The following is a 16,507-nucleotide window of genomic DNA, read 5'->3' as shown; positions in this document are numbered from 1 at the left end:
GTAGCAGCGTCCCAGGGGTCGCTCTGCAGGCCCTGGCTGTGGAGAGGCTGGTGTGGTGGTGGCAGCTGCTTCCTGGCCCCCAGGTGGCAGCCATAGGGCGTGTTCTTGAACTCTGAGCTCCAGTGGGGCCACAGAGTAACCCCCTGGCAGGTCCCATGGGGCCACCACCTCTCCTGGGAGACCCTATTGTCTCTGCGTGGAGCGTGTCACACAGTTCTAGTAGGAGCCACACCTACCTCTCCAACACCTTCTTCTACTGAATGGCCTGCCTTGCCTCTTCTTCTTCCTTCGGCTCCATTTTTAAATCCTCTCCCCAAGAGAGCTGCTCAGCTCCCGCAACTGTCACTTCTGTGCGGATAAGAAGGCGGCCCCTGGTGCTGTGGGAGCAACGGACAGAGAATCCCGAGGTTGACGGCATGGCCCCAGGGCTGCCACTCACCATCCAAGCATGGGGAACATGTTCCTTCTTCTCTGTGGCTTCAGTTTTCTAACTCCCAAAATGATAGTGTTGGAGTGGAAGTTCCCTCCCAGCTTAAAGCTAGAGTGATTCATTCCACAAACACGTCGTAACTGAGTGCCTGTAGCCTGACAGGCTGAGCTAGGTGCTGGGGCCGCAAGGGGAGTGAGGCCCAGGCCCTGTCCTAGGCAGACAGGCAGGTGGGTAAGCACAGACTTATGACACAGAGGGCTACCTCCTGTAGTCGAAAGAATCAAGAATCGATGCGTCCCACCAGCCTTGTTGAGGAGAGCAGCAGTCTCCTGGCCTCCTGGCTGGGCTTCCCGTCCCCCCGGCACAAGCCACTCATGATTCTTTTAGACGTTCCTTCCAATTTTAGCACCACATCTGCAGACAAGAGACTTGCCTCACTACTGGTTTTGGTTTTTCAGCTTTATGTGCCACCAACTAAGTTCTCGCCCTGTAAGATGTAGGCTAAATTCTCTTTCACCTGCCCTCCCATCACCACTCGCCCCAGCAGCACCCTCCCACCTCCCCAGGCCCCCAATGGCATCACACCGCCCCCTTAGTCAGATGGGAATTCAGTGGGGATTCCATTATCAGGACTAAGTGTTACTTATAGCTAAACCATGTCATATATTATTATTATTACCTTTCTTTCAATATTTTGTTCTTTCTGGAGTTAATTTTTATTTGCTTAGTTTTCTGTTTACCCATTAGTGATTCAAGCCCAAATCTTCCACAGCGGCTTAGATATCACTGCAACATGTTCAAATCGTAGGCATCTATGCATTCCATCTTCTTGAAGAAACCTCTCTCAGGGCCCTCGACTCCTTCCGGCAGACCCGGTTGCTGTGCCTGGGGCAGTTTCCTAGCCTCTCCCTCAGGTCCATCTGCTTCCTTTTTCTTACTTTGGGGAAACACATCTTCACTGTGCAAAATGGTAAATGTGGCAGTTTTCAGAAAATTTCCATGTCTTGACATGTTTTCATCCTACATGTAATTCATAGTTTGGCAGGGTATGAGATTTTAGGTTGGAAATGATTGTCTCATAGAATTTCAAAGGCAATGCACCATCATCGCCTGTGACAGTGCTGTTGAACAAACAAGGCTGTTCTGAATTATGATTTTTGAGTATATTTTATTGATTATGCTGTTACAGTTGTCCAATTTCCCCCTTCACTTCCCTCCACCCTGCACACCCCCTCCCACCCACATTCCCCCCTTTAGTTCATGTCCATGTGTCATAAGTTCTTTAGCTTCTTCATTTCCCATATTGTTCTTGCCCTCCCCCTGTCTATTTTCTACCTACAATCTATGCTACTTATTCTCTGTACCTTTTCCCCCTCTCTCCTCCTCCCACTCACCTGTTGATAACCCTCCACGTGATCTCCATTTCTGTGATTCTGTTCCTGTTCTAGTTGTTTGCTTAGTTTCTTTTTGTTTTAGGTGTGGTTGTTAATAATTGTGATTTTGCTGTCATTTTACTATACATGTTTTTTTATCTTCTTCTTTAGATAAGTCCCTTTAACGTTTCATATAATAAGGGCTTAGTGATGATGAACTCCTTTAACTTGACTTTATCTGGGAAGTACTTTATCTTCCCTTCCATTCTAAATGAAAGCTTTGCTGGATAGAGCAATCTTGGATATAGATCCTTGCTTTTCATGACTTGGAATACTTCTTCCCAGCCCTTTCTTGCCTGCAAGGTCTCTTTTGAGAAATCAGCTGACATCCTAATGGGAACTCCTTTGTAGGTGGCCCCTTATCTCTTGCTGCTGCTAGAATTCTCTCCTTCATTTTTACCTTGGGTAATGTAATTATGATGTGCCTTGGCATGTTCCTCCTTGGGTCCAACTCCTTTGGGAATCTCTGAGCTTCCTGGAAGTCTATTTCCTTTGCCAGATTGGGGAAGTTCTCCTTTATTATTTGTTCAAATAACTTTTCTACTTGTAACTCTTCCTGTGCTTCTGGTACCCCTATAATTCAGATGTTGGAACATTTAAAGATGTCCTGGAGGTACCTAGGCCTCTCCTAATTTTTTTGAATTCTTATTTCTTTATTCTTTTCTGATTGGATGTCTGTTTCTTCTTTCTGGTCCACACCGTTGATCTGAGTCCCAGTTTCCTTCCCATCACTATTGGTTCCCTGTACATTTTCCTTTATTTCACCTAGCATAGCCTTCAGTTTTTCATCTAATCTGTGACCAAATTCAACCAATTCTGTGAGCATCCTGATTACCAGTGTTTTGAACTGTGCATCTGATAGGTTGGCTAACTCTTCACTGCTTAGTTATTTTTTTTCTGGAGCTTTGATCTGTTCTTTTGTTTCAGCCATTTTTTTGGTCTTGTTCCTGTTATGTAGTGAGGGGTGGAGCCTCAAGTGTTCACACGGGAGGGGTAACCCATGTTGCTGTAGTTGTGACCCTGAATGTGGGTGAGGGGTCCTAGAGGGAACAATGGCGCTTGCTCAGCTCTCTGCCAGGTTTCAGTCACTTCCCCTGCTTCTCACAAGCAAATTGGGCCCTTCTGGTGCTGATTCCTGGGTGGGTGGGTTTGTGTATCTTCTAGGATCCTATGGGTCTCTCCAACACACTCTCCTGTGAGGCTGAGAGTTTCTCCTGGCCCCTCAGCCCCACAGGTGTTTTCAATCAGTGGTTTGAGGCCTTATTTCCCCGCGTTGGGACCCTGGGTTGCGAGGTCTGTCTTGGTCCCCAGTTGTTCCTCCTGGTTTATCTGCACATGAATGTGGGACTGCCCAGTCCGCCAACCACTGCCACAGTCTTGCTGACCAGCTGCCACCTTGCCTGCCCCCATCCTCCACCGCTGCTTTGCTGTGAGTCCTCTCTGTCCCGCTCCCCAACTCCGCCCCTCCTACTGGTCTGGATGAATGTTTCTTCTTTAACTCCTTGGTTGTCGGACTTCCATACAGTTCAACTTTCTGTCAGTTCTGGTTGTTTTTTGTTTTTGAATTGTTGTCCTTCTTTTGGTTGTGCGAGGAGGGACAGTGAGTCTACCTATTCCTTCCCTGTTGGCCGGAAGTCAAAAGTGCCTGAGTTATGATCTTTTAATGTGACTTGTTTTTCTCTCCAGAGATTTGTAGGATTTTCCCTTTGTCTCTGGTGCTCTAAAATTTCAGGATGGTGTGTTTTGGTGAAGGTACATTTTCATACACTCTTGGGCCCTATTCAGGTTGGAAACTCATGTCCATCAGTCCTGGAAAATGCTCTTGATTTATGTTTTTAGGAGTTTTTTCCTCTGTTTTTTCTGTTTCTTTCTATGTCTCCTGTTATTTAGACGTTAGTCCTCCTAAACTGCTCCTCTAGTTTCATTGTCTTCTCTGTTTTTCTTTATTGTTGTTTTGTTTGCTGTTATTTTGGGAAGATATGTTTAACTTCCAGGCTTTTTGTTTAATTTTTCATTTCTGCTGTATTTTTCCTAAGACCTTATTTTGTTCTCTGAATATTCACTTTTGTAGCATCTTATTCTTATTTCATGGATGCAATAGCATATTTGTGAATAAATGATTTTTTAAAGATTTTATTTATTTATTTTTAGACAGAGGGGAATTCAGGGAGAAAGAGAGGGAGAGAAACATCAATGTGTGGTTGCCTCTTATGCACCCACCACTGGGGACCTGGCCTGCAACCCAGGCATGTGTCCTGACTGATTTTTTAAAAAATTTTCATCACCCTAGCCAGGTGGCTCAGTTGGTTGGAGCATTGCTCCATACACCAAAAGGTTGCAGGTTCAATCCCCAGTCAGGTCACATACCTAGGTTGTGGGTTCGATCCCCGGTTGGAGCGCATGTCAGAGGCAACCAATTACTGTTTCTCTCTAACGTCGATGTCACTGTGTCTCTCTCTCTCCCCTTTTCTCTTCCTCTAAAATCAATTTAGGGAAAACATATCTTTGGGTGAGGATTAAAATAAGTAAGTTTTCTTTATCTGCGTGGCAGTGTCTTTCTCCAAGTTGCTCTTTCCATTTGTTTTGCTCTGTTTTTCACGTCGGACGCTTTCTGCACGTGTCTGTTGATCCCTGGGTTTCTGGGGAGGAGTGGGACTCCGAGAGCTCTGCACCTGTGGCAGGCCGTTGCTGCCCTGGCCTCTAGACGAAGTCTCTCACTTGATCCCCCTGTCCTGCCCTCGCCTCAGCTATGCCAGTGTTCCCCAGCCCTAAAGGGACTGCCTGCGCAGAGTGGGGAGGGGATCTGCAGGGTCCCGCCCTAAACTGACATTTAGCGGGTTCATTTTTTTTAAATTTTTATTTATTTATTTATTTATTTTAGAGAGGGAAGGGAGGGAGAAAGAGAGAGAGAGAGAAACATCAATGTGCAGTTGCTGGGGGTCATGGCCTGCAACCCAGGCATGTACCCCAACTGGGAATCGAACCTGCGACACTTTGGTTTGCAGCCCGCGCTCAATCCAATAAGCTACTCCAACCAGGGCTCGGTTCATTTTTTTAAAAGGTTTTATTTATTTATTTTTAGAGAGAGGAGAAGAGAAGGAGAAAGAGAGGGAGAAAAATGTCAATGTGTGGTTGCCTCTTTTGTGCCCCCTACTGGGGACCTGGCCTGCAGCCCAGGCATGTACTCTGATTGGGAATCAAACCAGTGACTCTTTGGTTCACAGGCCAGGACTCAGTCCACTGAATCACACCAGCCAGGGCTGGTTCATTTTTTTTTAAAGGCTTTATTTTACTGAGAGCAGTTTTAGGTTCACAGCAAAATTGAGCAGAAAGTACAGAGTTTTCATATGCCCCCTGCCCCCAACCTAAAGCTTCTCCCGCTGACAACATCCCCCACAAGAATGGCACCTTTGTTGCGATCAGTGAACGTGCATTGACACATCATTGTCACCCAAAGTCCGTAGTTTACATTAAGGTTCACCCTGGGTGTTGTATATTCTATAGGTTTGGACAGAAGTATAAAGATAATGTATCTACCATTGTGACATCATACAGGTAGTTTCACTGCCCTAAAACCTCTCCAGGCTCAGTCTATTCTTCCCTCCCTCACCCCAGCCCCTGGCAAACACTTACTTTTTTTTTTTTTTTTTAAAGATTTTATTTATTTATTTTTAGAGAGGGAAGGGGGGGAGAGAGAGAGAGAGAGAGAGAGAGAAACATCAATGTGCGGTTGCTGGGGGTTATGGCCTGCAACCCAGGAATGTACCATGGCTGGGAATCGAACCTGGGACACTTTGGTTCCCAGCCCGCACTCAATCCACTGAGCTACGCCAGCCAGGGCTTACTTTTTATTTTTAAAAATTTACCCTTACCCCCACTTCTAGAGGTAACCCAGCCAGCCAGCCCCTGATCCCTGCGCCTGGGGTGGGGCTGTCCGCCATGTAGGCTGGGTTGCCTCTCAGCTTTCCTCATTGCTGGCTCAGGACTCAGATTTCTCTGCCCATCCTCTCTCCAGCTTCCGAAACTTGTTGCTGTTGCCTTCTGCTTTGCTCTGTTTCTATGAGTTGATACCTTAAAAAAAAAAAAAGTCCCTCTTCTGTGGGTTAGCAGAGCTTCAGAAGGACATTATGAAAAATGCGCGATCTCAACCCACCATCTTTAATTAGAAGTCTCTCCAGTTGGATTTTCTGTTACCTCAGATTCACCCTGACCCAGACCAATTCCCTCCTCTTCCATGACAAAACAAGCTCCTTCTCTGTAAGTACTGACTTCTGCCTGGGGCCCTGGTACTCTGTTAAAACCTTCTGTTAAGGGTTAAAACCATGGGGTCCCCTTTGCACCTTTACTTCCTTTGCCTCCTGTTTGTGGAACCTGTCTTTTTCTTTCTTTCTTTCTCCCTTCCTTCCTTCCTTCCTTCCTTCCTTCCTTCCTTCCTTCCTTCCTTCCTTCCTTCCTTCCTTTTCCTCTTTCTTTCTTTCTTTCTTTCTTTCTTTCTTTCTTTCTTTCTTTCTCTCTCTCTTTCTCTCTCTCTCGTCCTTCCTTCCTTTCTTTTCTTTCTTCCTATCTTTTCTTCCTTCCTGCTTCCCTCCCTGCCCCTCCCTCCCTCCCTCCCTCCATCCCTTCCTTCTTTCCTTCCTTCCCTCCCTCCCTCCCTCCATTCTTTCTTTAGTTCTTTCTTCCGTTCTTTCTTTCATTCTTCCTGGCATTTCTCCCATTTCCCTTTCTCTCTCTTCACAGCCACCACCCAGATCCCTTCTCAGACCCAGGCCTGAATGAGTGACCTGTTAGGCATTCTCAAGCTTTCCCTTTCACGTCTAACCTGCCAATGTCTTATAAAAAAGAAAAAAAAAAAAACAGTCATGGTTGTGTCATTCACTGCTGAAAAATATTTTGTCTAGAGTAAAATGTCCAAAATTATGAATTGTCAGGCAAGTTTCCAGAGTGTGACCCCAGTCCAGCTCTCCGGGCCACACACTCCTGTCACAGCTCCTGGCCATGGTCCCTGCGGACACACTGGGCCCCGCCTGTCCATTCCCTCCGCCTCCACACCCTCTTCTAGGCTCCCAACCATTGATCGAATGTCGTGCTATCATGTTCCTGCTTACATACCTGTCTCTCGTGGGGTTCTTGGAGGGGAGGGACTGTGTCTTATCCACTCCTACCTTCAGGGCTGAGCTTGGTGACTTGTATGTAGTAAGTTCTCAATAAATGTTGGGTGTATGAATGACTGACTTTACAGTTATATACTTGACCCTTGAACAATGTCAGCTTGAGCTGTCTGGGTCTGGACTTTTAAAAAAATTATGCAGTCGGACCTCCATATCCTCAGGTTTACATTCACAGATTCAACCAACTGCAGATGCAAAGGGCCAACTGTATACATTGTTTTATGTCATTTTATATAAGGAAGGGACCTCAACATGTTTGGATTTTGTATTTGCAAGGGGTCCTGGAACCCAACCCCCCAAAGATACAGAAGGATGACTGTAGTTAGGTTTTGGGGGGAGTCAGGTTCATATGCAGATTTTCAACTGCTTAGGAGGGTGGCGTCCCTAACCCCTGCATTGTTAAAGGGTCGACTGTACTTCATTCTTTGTGGATGTCCATTCCTTTCTACGCAGCTATCTTCCTTGTCACTATATGAACAACTGTAATAGGAAGATGGTTTTAACAATTAGAAGTCCTTGGAAGTGTCATAAGAAGGACCTTGTCTACATCAAGGATTGTTTACAGCAAAAGGAAGAGGAGCATGTTCTTTTGCATGTTGCCTTATCTTGATTCATTGGTTATTTTACTTTTTTACACATCAGTGTTCTTTCCCCAAGTGTCCCGTACGCCCCCTGGAGGCAGGGCTTGTGCCTAGCAGTTACTTTCAGCATTCCCCACAGCACCCGGCACTAGCCTGGGTGTACAGTTAGGTGCTTAATAAAGATTTGTAGCTTCACCACATACACTCTGGGTCAGGGGGAGGTAAATGGGCTAGTTTGGGTGATTCTCTGGGATGGAAGCAAAATCAGGAACCCCAGCTGGGCCCGGGGTCAGGCCTGGGTGATGGTATTGAAGGTGTGACAGCGAGGACCAGGGGGCTGTGGCAGAGGGCATCCAGGACGGCCAATCACAGGCAAGCATTCATCAAGAAGAGGGAAGCAGGAAACCCTAGCTGGCGTAGCTCAGTGGATTAAGTGCCGGCTGCGAACCAAAATATCCACCAAAGTGTCGCAGATTCGATTCCCAGTCAGGGTACATGCCTGGGTTGCTGGACATGACCCCCAGCAAGCACACATTGATGTTTCTCTCTCTCTCTTTCTCCCTCCCTTCCCTCTCTAAAAATAAATAAAATCTTAAAAAAAAAAAAAAAAAAGAAGAGGGAAGCAGGAAGCAGGAGGAGCATGAGAAAGGAGTTAGATTGGGGGAGAAAGTCATGTGTGTGAACTGGAGTGGCCACTGGGAGGGGGTGGCAAGTGCCATGGGTTAGGGGTGAAGGTGGGGGCAGGTCCTGCAGGGCGAAGGCCTTAGGGCCACTTCTGTACTCTGCGGGATGACCAGCCCTATCCTCCCTCCCACTTCTCCTGCCCCCTCTTCGCCTCATGTTCTTCGTAGTGGTGCCCGTGTCAGAACCACCTGCCTGCATTTTGTGAGTCTTGCCTCCTGCTCTCTGAAGCCCTCTGCTCCTGGATGGGATTCCCACCCCTTCTTTCCTCTCCCCACTCCACCAGATGTGAGTTCCATGACTGCTGCCAGGCTCCCCCTCCCAGAGGGGTTCCTGACCCCTCTCCCTGAACAGCCAAGGACTGAGTCCTGGGGTTGATAATGAGGAAGAAGAGGGTGTCAGGAATGCCTAGTCTGATGGAGGAAGGGCATGCTCACACACATACCTAGGGGTCTGTAGCTTGAGCCTCTTCAGCCCTTTCCCCACCCCCTCCAAATACACTAAAAATACACAAAATCATCCTAGCTGAGAAAATTAATAATTAAACCTTCCCTTGACATTCTGTGGCTATCTCCCTATGCCCCTCCATTTCTGGGGTCCTTTCTCTCCCTTTGCTACTAAATCATACCTGTGCTCCCACCTCCACCTCACACACTGGCTCCCCGACTCACCCCTCTTGTGCTCTCACTCTCCCCGGAAACTGCCCCGTCCCAGGGCGCCAGTGCTCTCCTGTGTCAAGTCCACGCAGGCGGTGGTTGCGGTAGAGTCTGCCAGGCCTTGAATTCCATAAACGTTGCAGCCCCTCTCACTGAAGACCCCCAGCCTCGGCCTCAAGACCACCCCGTCTCCTGGTTCTCCTTTCTCCTTGCCCACCGACCGTCTCCGCCTTCCTTCACGACCATGCCTCTCGCCCCGCCTGGGCCCTCCACAGCCAAGCTGCTGCCTTGCCAGCGTCACCTCCCAGAGCTGTGGCCTCTCTGGCCCTCCTGGCCGTCCTCCTGACGTCCTGCCCAGCCCCACCCTGCCCCTTTCGGCTGCGGCCCCACTGGCCAGGCTCTCCCACTTAGTCTTATCTTCCTTGCAAGGCTTCGCACCCAGGGGTGTCCAGCCTTTCAGCGTCTCTGGGCCACACTAGAGGAAGAAGTCTCTTGGGTCACACATTAAATACACAAACACTAATGAAAACTGATGAACAAAAAAGCGCTTTTAAGTGAATTCACGATTTTGTGCTGGGCCGCATTCATAATTGTCCAGGGCCACAGGCGGCCCACGGCCATGGGGTAGACACCCCTGCCGGTGAGCCTGACCTTCTCTAAGACACCTGCTGGGGACACTTCTGAAGGCCACAGCATGTGGTGTTGAACCACTGACTGGCCCATGCCAGCCTCTATGTAACAAGACTGTCCCCCTCTACGTGTACACTCTCAAGGACTTAGGCCACACCTTCTAATCTTCACCAGCATCACCACTCAGTGGCTACCCCCAGGTCAGGTGCTCCCTTCATGCTTCATAACCATTGCTGCTCCCTGTCATCTGAGTAGGCAGGGGTTCTCATCACCGCTTATGCACAAGCAAGGAAACTGCACCACACCACACTTGCCCAGGGCGTGGCCGGGTGCCAGAGGGTGTGAGTGTGGGCTGGTGATGATGGGGGGCAGGCTTCTGCAGCCCATCCGCCTCCCCGCCCTGCCTCCCCCACCTCCATTCAGTCCTTGTGTTGTGCCACACCGACCTCCTCCAAGCTCCACCTCAGCCCCTCCACGGGCCTAGAACATCTCCCCTGCCCCCTCCCCCCACCCAGGTTTCCCCGCCCCAGCTCCCCTAGCCTGTCTTCCCGGGGGCCTCCAAGTGCACCAGGGTCCCCTTCACTGCTCTGGTAATTGACATCCAAGATCACATTTTATTAACAGCTATTATGTGCTGGGGGCTTAAGATGTGCCAGACACTTTTTTATATTATTAATTTTCTTAACAAGGCAGTGACAATCACCCCACTCTAACCTACGGACAGGGAAACCCAGGCCCAGAGAAGTCAAGAAGCTTTCCCAAGGCCACAGAGCCAGCAAGTAGCAGTGGCGGGATTTGAACCCTCATTGGCTGAGTGAGTCCTGTGGGGCCTGAGTTGACTCCCTGCAGCACTGGGCACTCAGCAGGACTCCATCTGGTTCGCAGCCAGGGAACCAGCTCTCTGAGATCATAGTCTCTGGGGCCTACCCACCCTGCACTCGGCCCACTCCTGAGCCCCGGAAGCGGATCTGAAGTCCAGATCTGGGAGCAAGAGGGGCACTGAGCCCTAGCGGGGAAGAAGCCTTCTCGTCCGGATCAGGAGCTCCAGGGGACTCGTGCCCAGCACACCTCTGCACTATCCTGTTAATCTGGCCCGTTTTACAAAGATGGCCAGCCAGCCCCTCCTGCCTAGGACAAGAAGGCCTTTCAGCCTTGGCTTCCACCATGACCACCTTCTCAGGAGGGGCTGTTTTTCTAAACTTTTGATCCTGAGGTAGAGACAGACTGCAGGTGTGGAGGGAACCTGGGCCTGTGACGGGATGTCACTGTGACCACCACGTGCTGCATGTCCCTGTCCTTGGTGGTCCTCTGGGCATAAGCATGTCTGTGTAGTGGCCTGTGTGCACCCTAGTGTGTCTGCTCACACTCAGGTGTGCTTGAGTGTACGCACACACTCGTGTGCAGTGGCTGTGAATTCCCCGCCTCACACAAGGGCTGCTTTGTCTTCACTGCTCTGACTCCCTTTTCCATCAGAAGGCCCCTGTTTGGTTATTTTTATGGGGTGTTTCAGCCTTTTTCTCCGGTCTGTCTGTCCCTCAGTGACTATTCCAAGCCCCAACTTACCTCACTCTGCCCAGACAAGAAGGCAGCTGTGGAATGCTGAAGCCAGTGCCTCATTCCTGGCTCTGAGGCCCTCTGTCCCTCAGTTTCCCCATAAAGAGTCTCCAAATAAAGATGGGGGGTGAGGTGGAAAACCAAAGTACGCCTTGGCTGGTGTGACTCCGTGGATCAAGCACCAGCCTGCAGACCAAAACATTGTCCCGGTTTGATTCTTGGCCAGGGCACATGCCTGGGTGCGGGCCAAGTACCCAGTTTGAGGGTGGGAGAGAGACGATTGATGTTTCTCTCCCTCTCTTTCTTCCTCCTTTCCCCTCCCTCTAAAAAGAAATAAAATCTTTTTTTTTAAAGACCAAAGTAAATAGTATAACTAAAAAGCTAAGCCACCAAAGCCTCCCTTTTTTCTTTCTCCACTGGAAACCCAGGGTTTCTCATTCTTAATGCTTCATCTGTCGGCTTCTTTGATTCCCCGTCTCTACTTCCTCTTCTGTAAAATGGGATAATAATAGTATCTAAGTCAGAGTTGTGAGAATTATATCAACTATGAAGCTTCTAGTCCGGTGTTTGGTACCTCATAAAAGCTCGTTAAATTTGTTTCCCTTACAAATCTTTATGGCGCCCTTTGTTGTGCCCGGCGTGCTCCAGAGCTGCCTTCCCTCCAGATCCTGTCTCATGTTCCTCCCCATCTCCTGGTTCTGTTTAGGGTGTGTAACAGGTCACTACAAGTTGGAGGGGCCTGGGAAGCAACCCCCCTCATCCCCACGATAGAAAAGACTGTTTCTGCCCTGGGATAGAGGCTGCTCTCTGGGATATGGGGTTGCAGGAATGCTGTTCTCAGGGGAAGTTGAGCCCCTCTTCCCACCCCTCCCTACCCCTATCCACCCCACGGGCAAGTTTGCCCGAGGAGCAGCATAAGGTCTGCTTTGTCTAAAGCGCCCTCTGCTGGCCATTAGCAAAAGGCCTTGGGAAGGGGTGGCCACCAGTTAATGGTAGGAGGAAGAGGTTTCAGAAAGTGAGGGGAAGGGGGAATTCTGCCCAATGCAGAGCCCAGAGTGCTAACTCCTTGCCCTAAAAATGTCTGGCTTGGAGCACCTCTCATTTTTTTTTTCCAAACTGAAAACAAGTTCTGAAGATAGCTTTTCTCTCCCTATCCAGGCAGAAATGCTAAGAGCAGGACAAGCTGCCAGCCACAGCTAATGACCTGTCCCAATAGCTGCGGATAACAGCAGGCAGGAGAGGCTAGACAACATGCAGAACTTCCTGGCAGCAAAGCATATTTTCGGGAGTTAGGGAGGGAAAGTTCTTATTTAGAAGGTAATAAGGTGGTGTGGGGGAAGGGTATCCCTCATAGCATCTATCAGATAAGAAAATTAATTGTCTGTAAGCCCAATACACTCAGAAGGTGGTGGTCCACAGCAGTGCCATTTCTTATATTGCAAGACCCTCTCCTTTGCCAAAGCCCCAAATAGATCTTCACTTCATGTCCAAATACACTGACCAGGCATTTGCCATGTCTCTGTGGGTAGAATAAAATAAAAATCAAAACAAAAAGTCTAGTTGAAGCAGAAGAAACTGCAGTTAGATGGCTGGGAGAATTGTCCCAAATGAGGCTGAGACTGGTCTCCTCCCTGCAGCAGTGTCCAACCCTTGGCACATGGGCCGCCTGTGGCCCAGGATGGCTATGAATGTGGCCCAACACAAAACCAGAAATTTACTTAAAACATTGAGGCTTTTTTTGTGATTACATGTCACAATGTATTTAACGTGTGGCCCAAGACAGTTCTTCCAGTGTGGCCCAGAGACACTGAAAGGTTGGACTCCCTGCTTAGTCTCTGGGGGCAGCCTGCAGAACAGACCTTTCTCTTCCAGGGTGGGTAAGGGAGCCGGGAGCCTGACCGCCAATACTTCTGGGTGCTTGGGAGCTTTCTAGGGGGCTGGTGGGTCCTGGTGGGAAGTGGTGGCAGTGAAATCGTAATTTTTATTGAATTGTAGAGTGCCACTGTCCAGGTTACATGCAACTAAGTTGTATGTCCAGGGCCTGGAAGCCTCCACGGAGGGCAGGGAGGGGCAGAGAGGGTGGAGTGAGACGGAGAAGACGGGAGTGTGAGAGGGACCGAAGGGAACAGTTGGTGGTGGGAAGGGCAAGGCAGGTCTGGGACAGAGAAGTCGAAGACCCAAGGTTCCAGATCCCACCTCTGCTTGCAAGGCCCACTTCGCCCCAAATTTGGCTTTTGGAAAGCTCCAGCAGTTGGGTGATTCGTGGGAAGGGCAAACGCTTCCATTTATGCTTCCTCGGCACCCTTCCCTCTCCCTCCCCACTTCCCCCAAGCACAGCTGACCCTTGAGGTATACAAGTTTGAACTCCCCTTACACGTGGTTGTTTTTCAACATTCAGTTGGCCCTCATGCACTTGAATTCGACCAAACTCATATGCAGAGGGCCGACTGTATGCACTGTGGTATTGTCCTACATCACTACATACGAGGGACTCGAGCATCTGTGGGCTGGGAAGCCCCCTGGAACTGATGGGGCCTTTGAGGGATGATGGAAGTTTGGGGGGAGTCAAAAGTTGTCTGTTTAACGGCACAGAGGTCAGAGCCACTAACCCCATGTCTTTTGAGGGTTAACTGCAACACTCCTCCCTGAGCCCTAAGGCCTGGGGTCCCTGCCCTAAGAGGGACTCCACCTCTGGTTTCAATAGCTCAGATTCTTCCTTTTCTTCTCTCCCCCAGCCGTCCAGGTCCCCTGTACAAGGCCGGGAATCCGACGCCGAGCCCGCCAGTACTGACACTGCACACGTGGGCATCACCAACAGCCCCACCCCAGCAGCTTGATGCCCCCCCTCAGCCCGCACTCACGCCCCTATGCAGGTAGCCCCCATGAAGACACAGGTGACGGGCCCAGGTAATAGTGTCCTGCAGCTGGACTCCTGGCTGCCAACACCCTGACAGGAGGTGGTATGTCAAACCTGGGAACTGGGGCAAGTGGTGACTTCAGGAGAAAGAAACGATGAGCCATCTGGCTTGAGAAGAAACACCCCAGAATTCCCAGAGGACACGTGGCAGCGGGGACAGCAGAAGCAGGGGAGTGGAGTGTCGGCTGGAAGCCTGGGGCTGACCGGTGCCTGGCGCACAAGCCCACTCACCCACTCGCAGAAAGCGCTCCGACAGGAGCCCCCACTGTCCAGCTGGTGCCTCCTGCCCCCAGCTCCCCAGAGCAGAGAAGCTTCCCACTTGACTGCTCTCCCCCCTCACCTGGTGACACACACAGGGCCCGGTGTATAGAGGACGTTTAATATTTCTGTGCTGGTCAAACAAAACACAGGTGGGGAGTACACAGGGGAGGGGGCGAGGGCCCCCTGCCTCTTGGGAGGGGTGGCTTGTGAAGGGATGTATGTGGGGGTTTCTTGGGAAATAGTCCAAGGAGTCTTCTCGGCAAAGGGGCCTAGCCCAGGGTGTCACAAGCGTCCAACACACCCAGTCCGTGGCCTCAAGTCGGGATCCCCCATAGGGGGTCTGTGGAGAGTGTCACTTTTTTCCAGCTCCTTTGCTGGAAACCACACTCCCAGCGTGATGGGGGACTTGGTCCTAGAGAGGGGTCTGGAGAACCCCAGGAAGCAGCCCAGGGTTGGGACTAGGGCTCATATGCCCGCTGCCCATGGGGTGGAGGGGCTGAGGGCGGCCCACCCCCGTCCCCTGCCCTCTTCCCTTCTCCCCGCTGGGCAAGAGCAGAGGGGAGGTGAGCAGGGTCCCCAGCCCCGACTGAGTCCCAGGGTCCTCAGGGTTGGGTGGAGAAGGGGTGAAGGGCGAGGGTCTTGGCCACCAACAGACACTGTAAACTTTGGTTTAAAACAATAACTTAAGTGGAGGGAAGGCTTCCAGCCTGGGGCCAGGGTCGGGAGCGAAAGGACCAGGGCGTGTAGGAGGCGACAAAGGAAAAAGCGAACAAAAAGTTTTGGTTTTTGCTTCCGGCATAAGAAAGGTCTTTGGTCATCTGTTTAACTGGGGGGACAGGAAAGGGGTGCTGAGGGTGGGTGAGGGAGGACTGTAATAGGGGACCTACCTATAGGCTGGGGGCGGGAGTGACCTGGTGGGTCACAGCAGCCACCAAATTAATCCCACCGGCCCCTCAAGCCTGGTGTTAGCCTGGCCTTTCCCCAAGACAGAGGCAGGATGCTTCCGGCAGCCCAGGCACTGCCTCTGCCCCAACGCTGGCCTCACGGGTGGTGGGGCTCCCCTCAGTGGCCCCACCTCCAGAAGTCTGCCTGGCACGGCCCTCTCGGGAGGAGGCCGCACGGGGCCTCTTCCTCTGCTCCCTGGACTGTGGGGCAGCTGCAGGGGCATCCAGCAAATGGGTAGAGGCCAAGTTCAGCCTGGGTCCCATCTCAGGTGGGGAGAAGGGGCTAGAGCCGGGGGGCCCCCGCTCCCATGGACCCCACACGGCACACTGGTGCCACCCCAGTTGTGGCTTTTGAGGGGGCAGAGCCGAGGGGGGCTGGCTCTTCTGGGGATGGGTGGAAACTTCAGTTCCTCCACCCAGGCCAGGGTGGGAGTAGGAGTTTAAGGGTGGAGAACTTTTTCTTCACAGTATGGAAAAGAAGGTGAGAGGGAGCACAGATTAGGGGAGTGGGGGGCCTCTGGCTAGAAAAAACACCGCCAGAGCCAGGTGCGAGGGGCCCTGGGTCTGAGAGGGGTGGCTTGGCCCCGCCTGCGGGTCTCCACTGCACTGCGGGGGCCCTGTAGGGAGAGCTGGTGGGGGCGGAGGGCCCTGCTGCTGCTGGTGGCGGGGAGGGTTTGAAGAGGGGTCTGGGCCCTCCGTGTCCTCTGCTGGTCCCAGACCAGGGGTTCGGGTTCCCCTTGGGGGCGGGACCGTCCCTGCCCCAAGCGTCTGTCAGTCAGGTCACATTGGGAGTTGCTGGCCAGCCCCCCCCATCTGAGTCCCGGAAGTGCCTTGAGGTTTGGACGGGGCTGTGGAGTGGGGGTAGGTGGGGCCCGGGTTCCAGGAGGGGTCTCACCCCTGCCCTGCTGCCCCTGAGGCCCTTAGGAGAGTTCCTCTCCAGGCAGCTCCTCCTCCAGGTCCCTGTCTTCTGCGGGCCCTGCAGTGCTGGGGTTGGGGGGCCCCAGGGCGGGCCCGGGCCGTCTGTCTTCCTCCGCCTCCGCAGGCTCCTCTTTCACCTGCACCTGGTGGCTGTGACAGAAGGGATCATGTGGGCACCTTGGTGGCCTTCCCCTGCTCCCCTTGAAAACTCATTCAGAGTTCTGGGGCACAGAGGAGTGTCCACAACTCCCCTCCCCAGGACCTTATCATCCCTGAGCCACGGGGGCCTACTGTCTTAGGCCTGATGGACCTCCCCCAGGGCTCCAGTCAGAGG

At 51.4% G+C, this 16,507-nt stretch overlaps 1 protein-coding gene across 6 annotated transcripts in view; it reads right to left on the bottom strand.

Annotated features, from left to right (window-relative positions):
* Positions 1-14,408: 14,408 nt before the first annotated feature.
* The window catches only part of FOXP4 (forkhead box P4), a 51,862-nt gene continuing 49,763 nt past the window's right edge, over positions 14,409-16,507 (bottom strand). For 5 of the 6 annotated variants that reach the window (XM_036024089.1, XM_028508371.2, XM_036024090.1 and 2 more), the window contains one exon: positions 14,409-16,323. In XM_036024089.1, coding sequence (XP_035879982.1) covers positions 16,176-16,323 — 148 coding nt within the window. In that variant the 3' untranslated portion in view covers positions 14,409-16,175. The remainder of the gene's footprint in view (positions 16,324-16,507) is intronic. The other variant, XM_036024092.1, reaches the window with a different exon arrangement.

Source organism: Phyllostomus discolor, chromosome 4 (genome assembly GCF_004126475.2).
Source record: "Phyllostomus discolor isolate MPI-MPIP mPhyDis1 chromosome 4, mPhyDis1.pri.v3, whole genome shotgun sequence".
In the NCBI taxonomy this organism is placed as follows: Eukaryota; Metazoa; Chordata; class Mammalia; order Chiroptera; family Phyllostomidae; genus Phyllostomus; species Phyllostomus discolor.
Note: the sequence above shows the minus strand (reverse complement) of the source record. Positions and strands in the feature narration are given on the sequence as shown.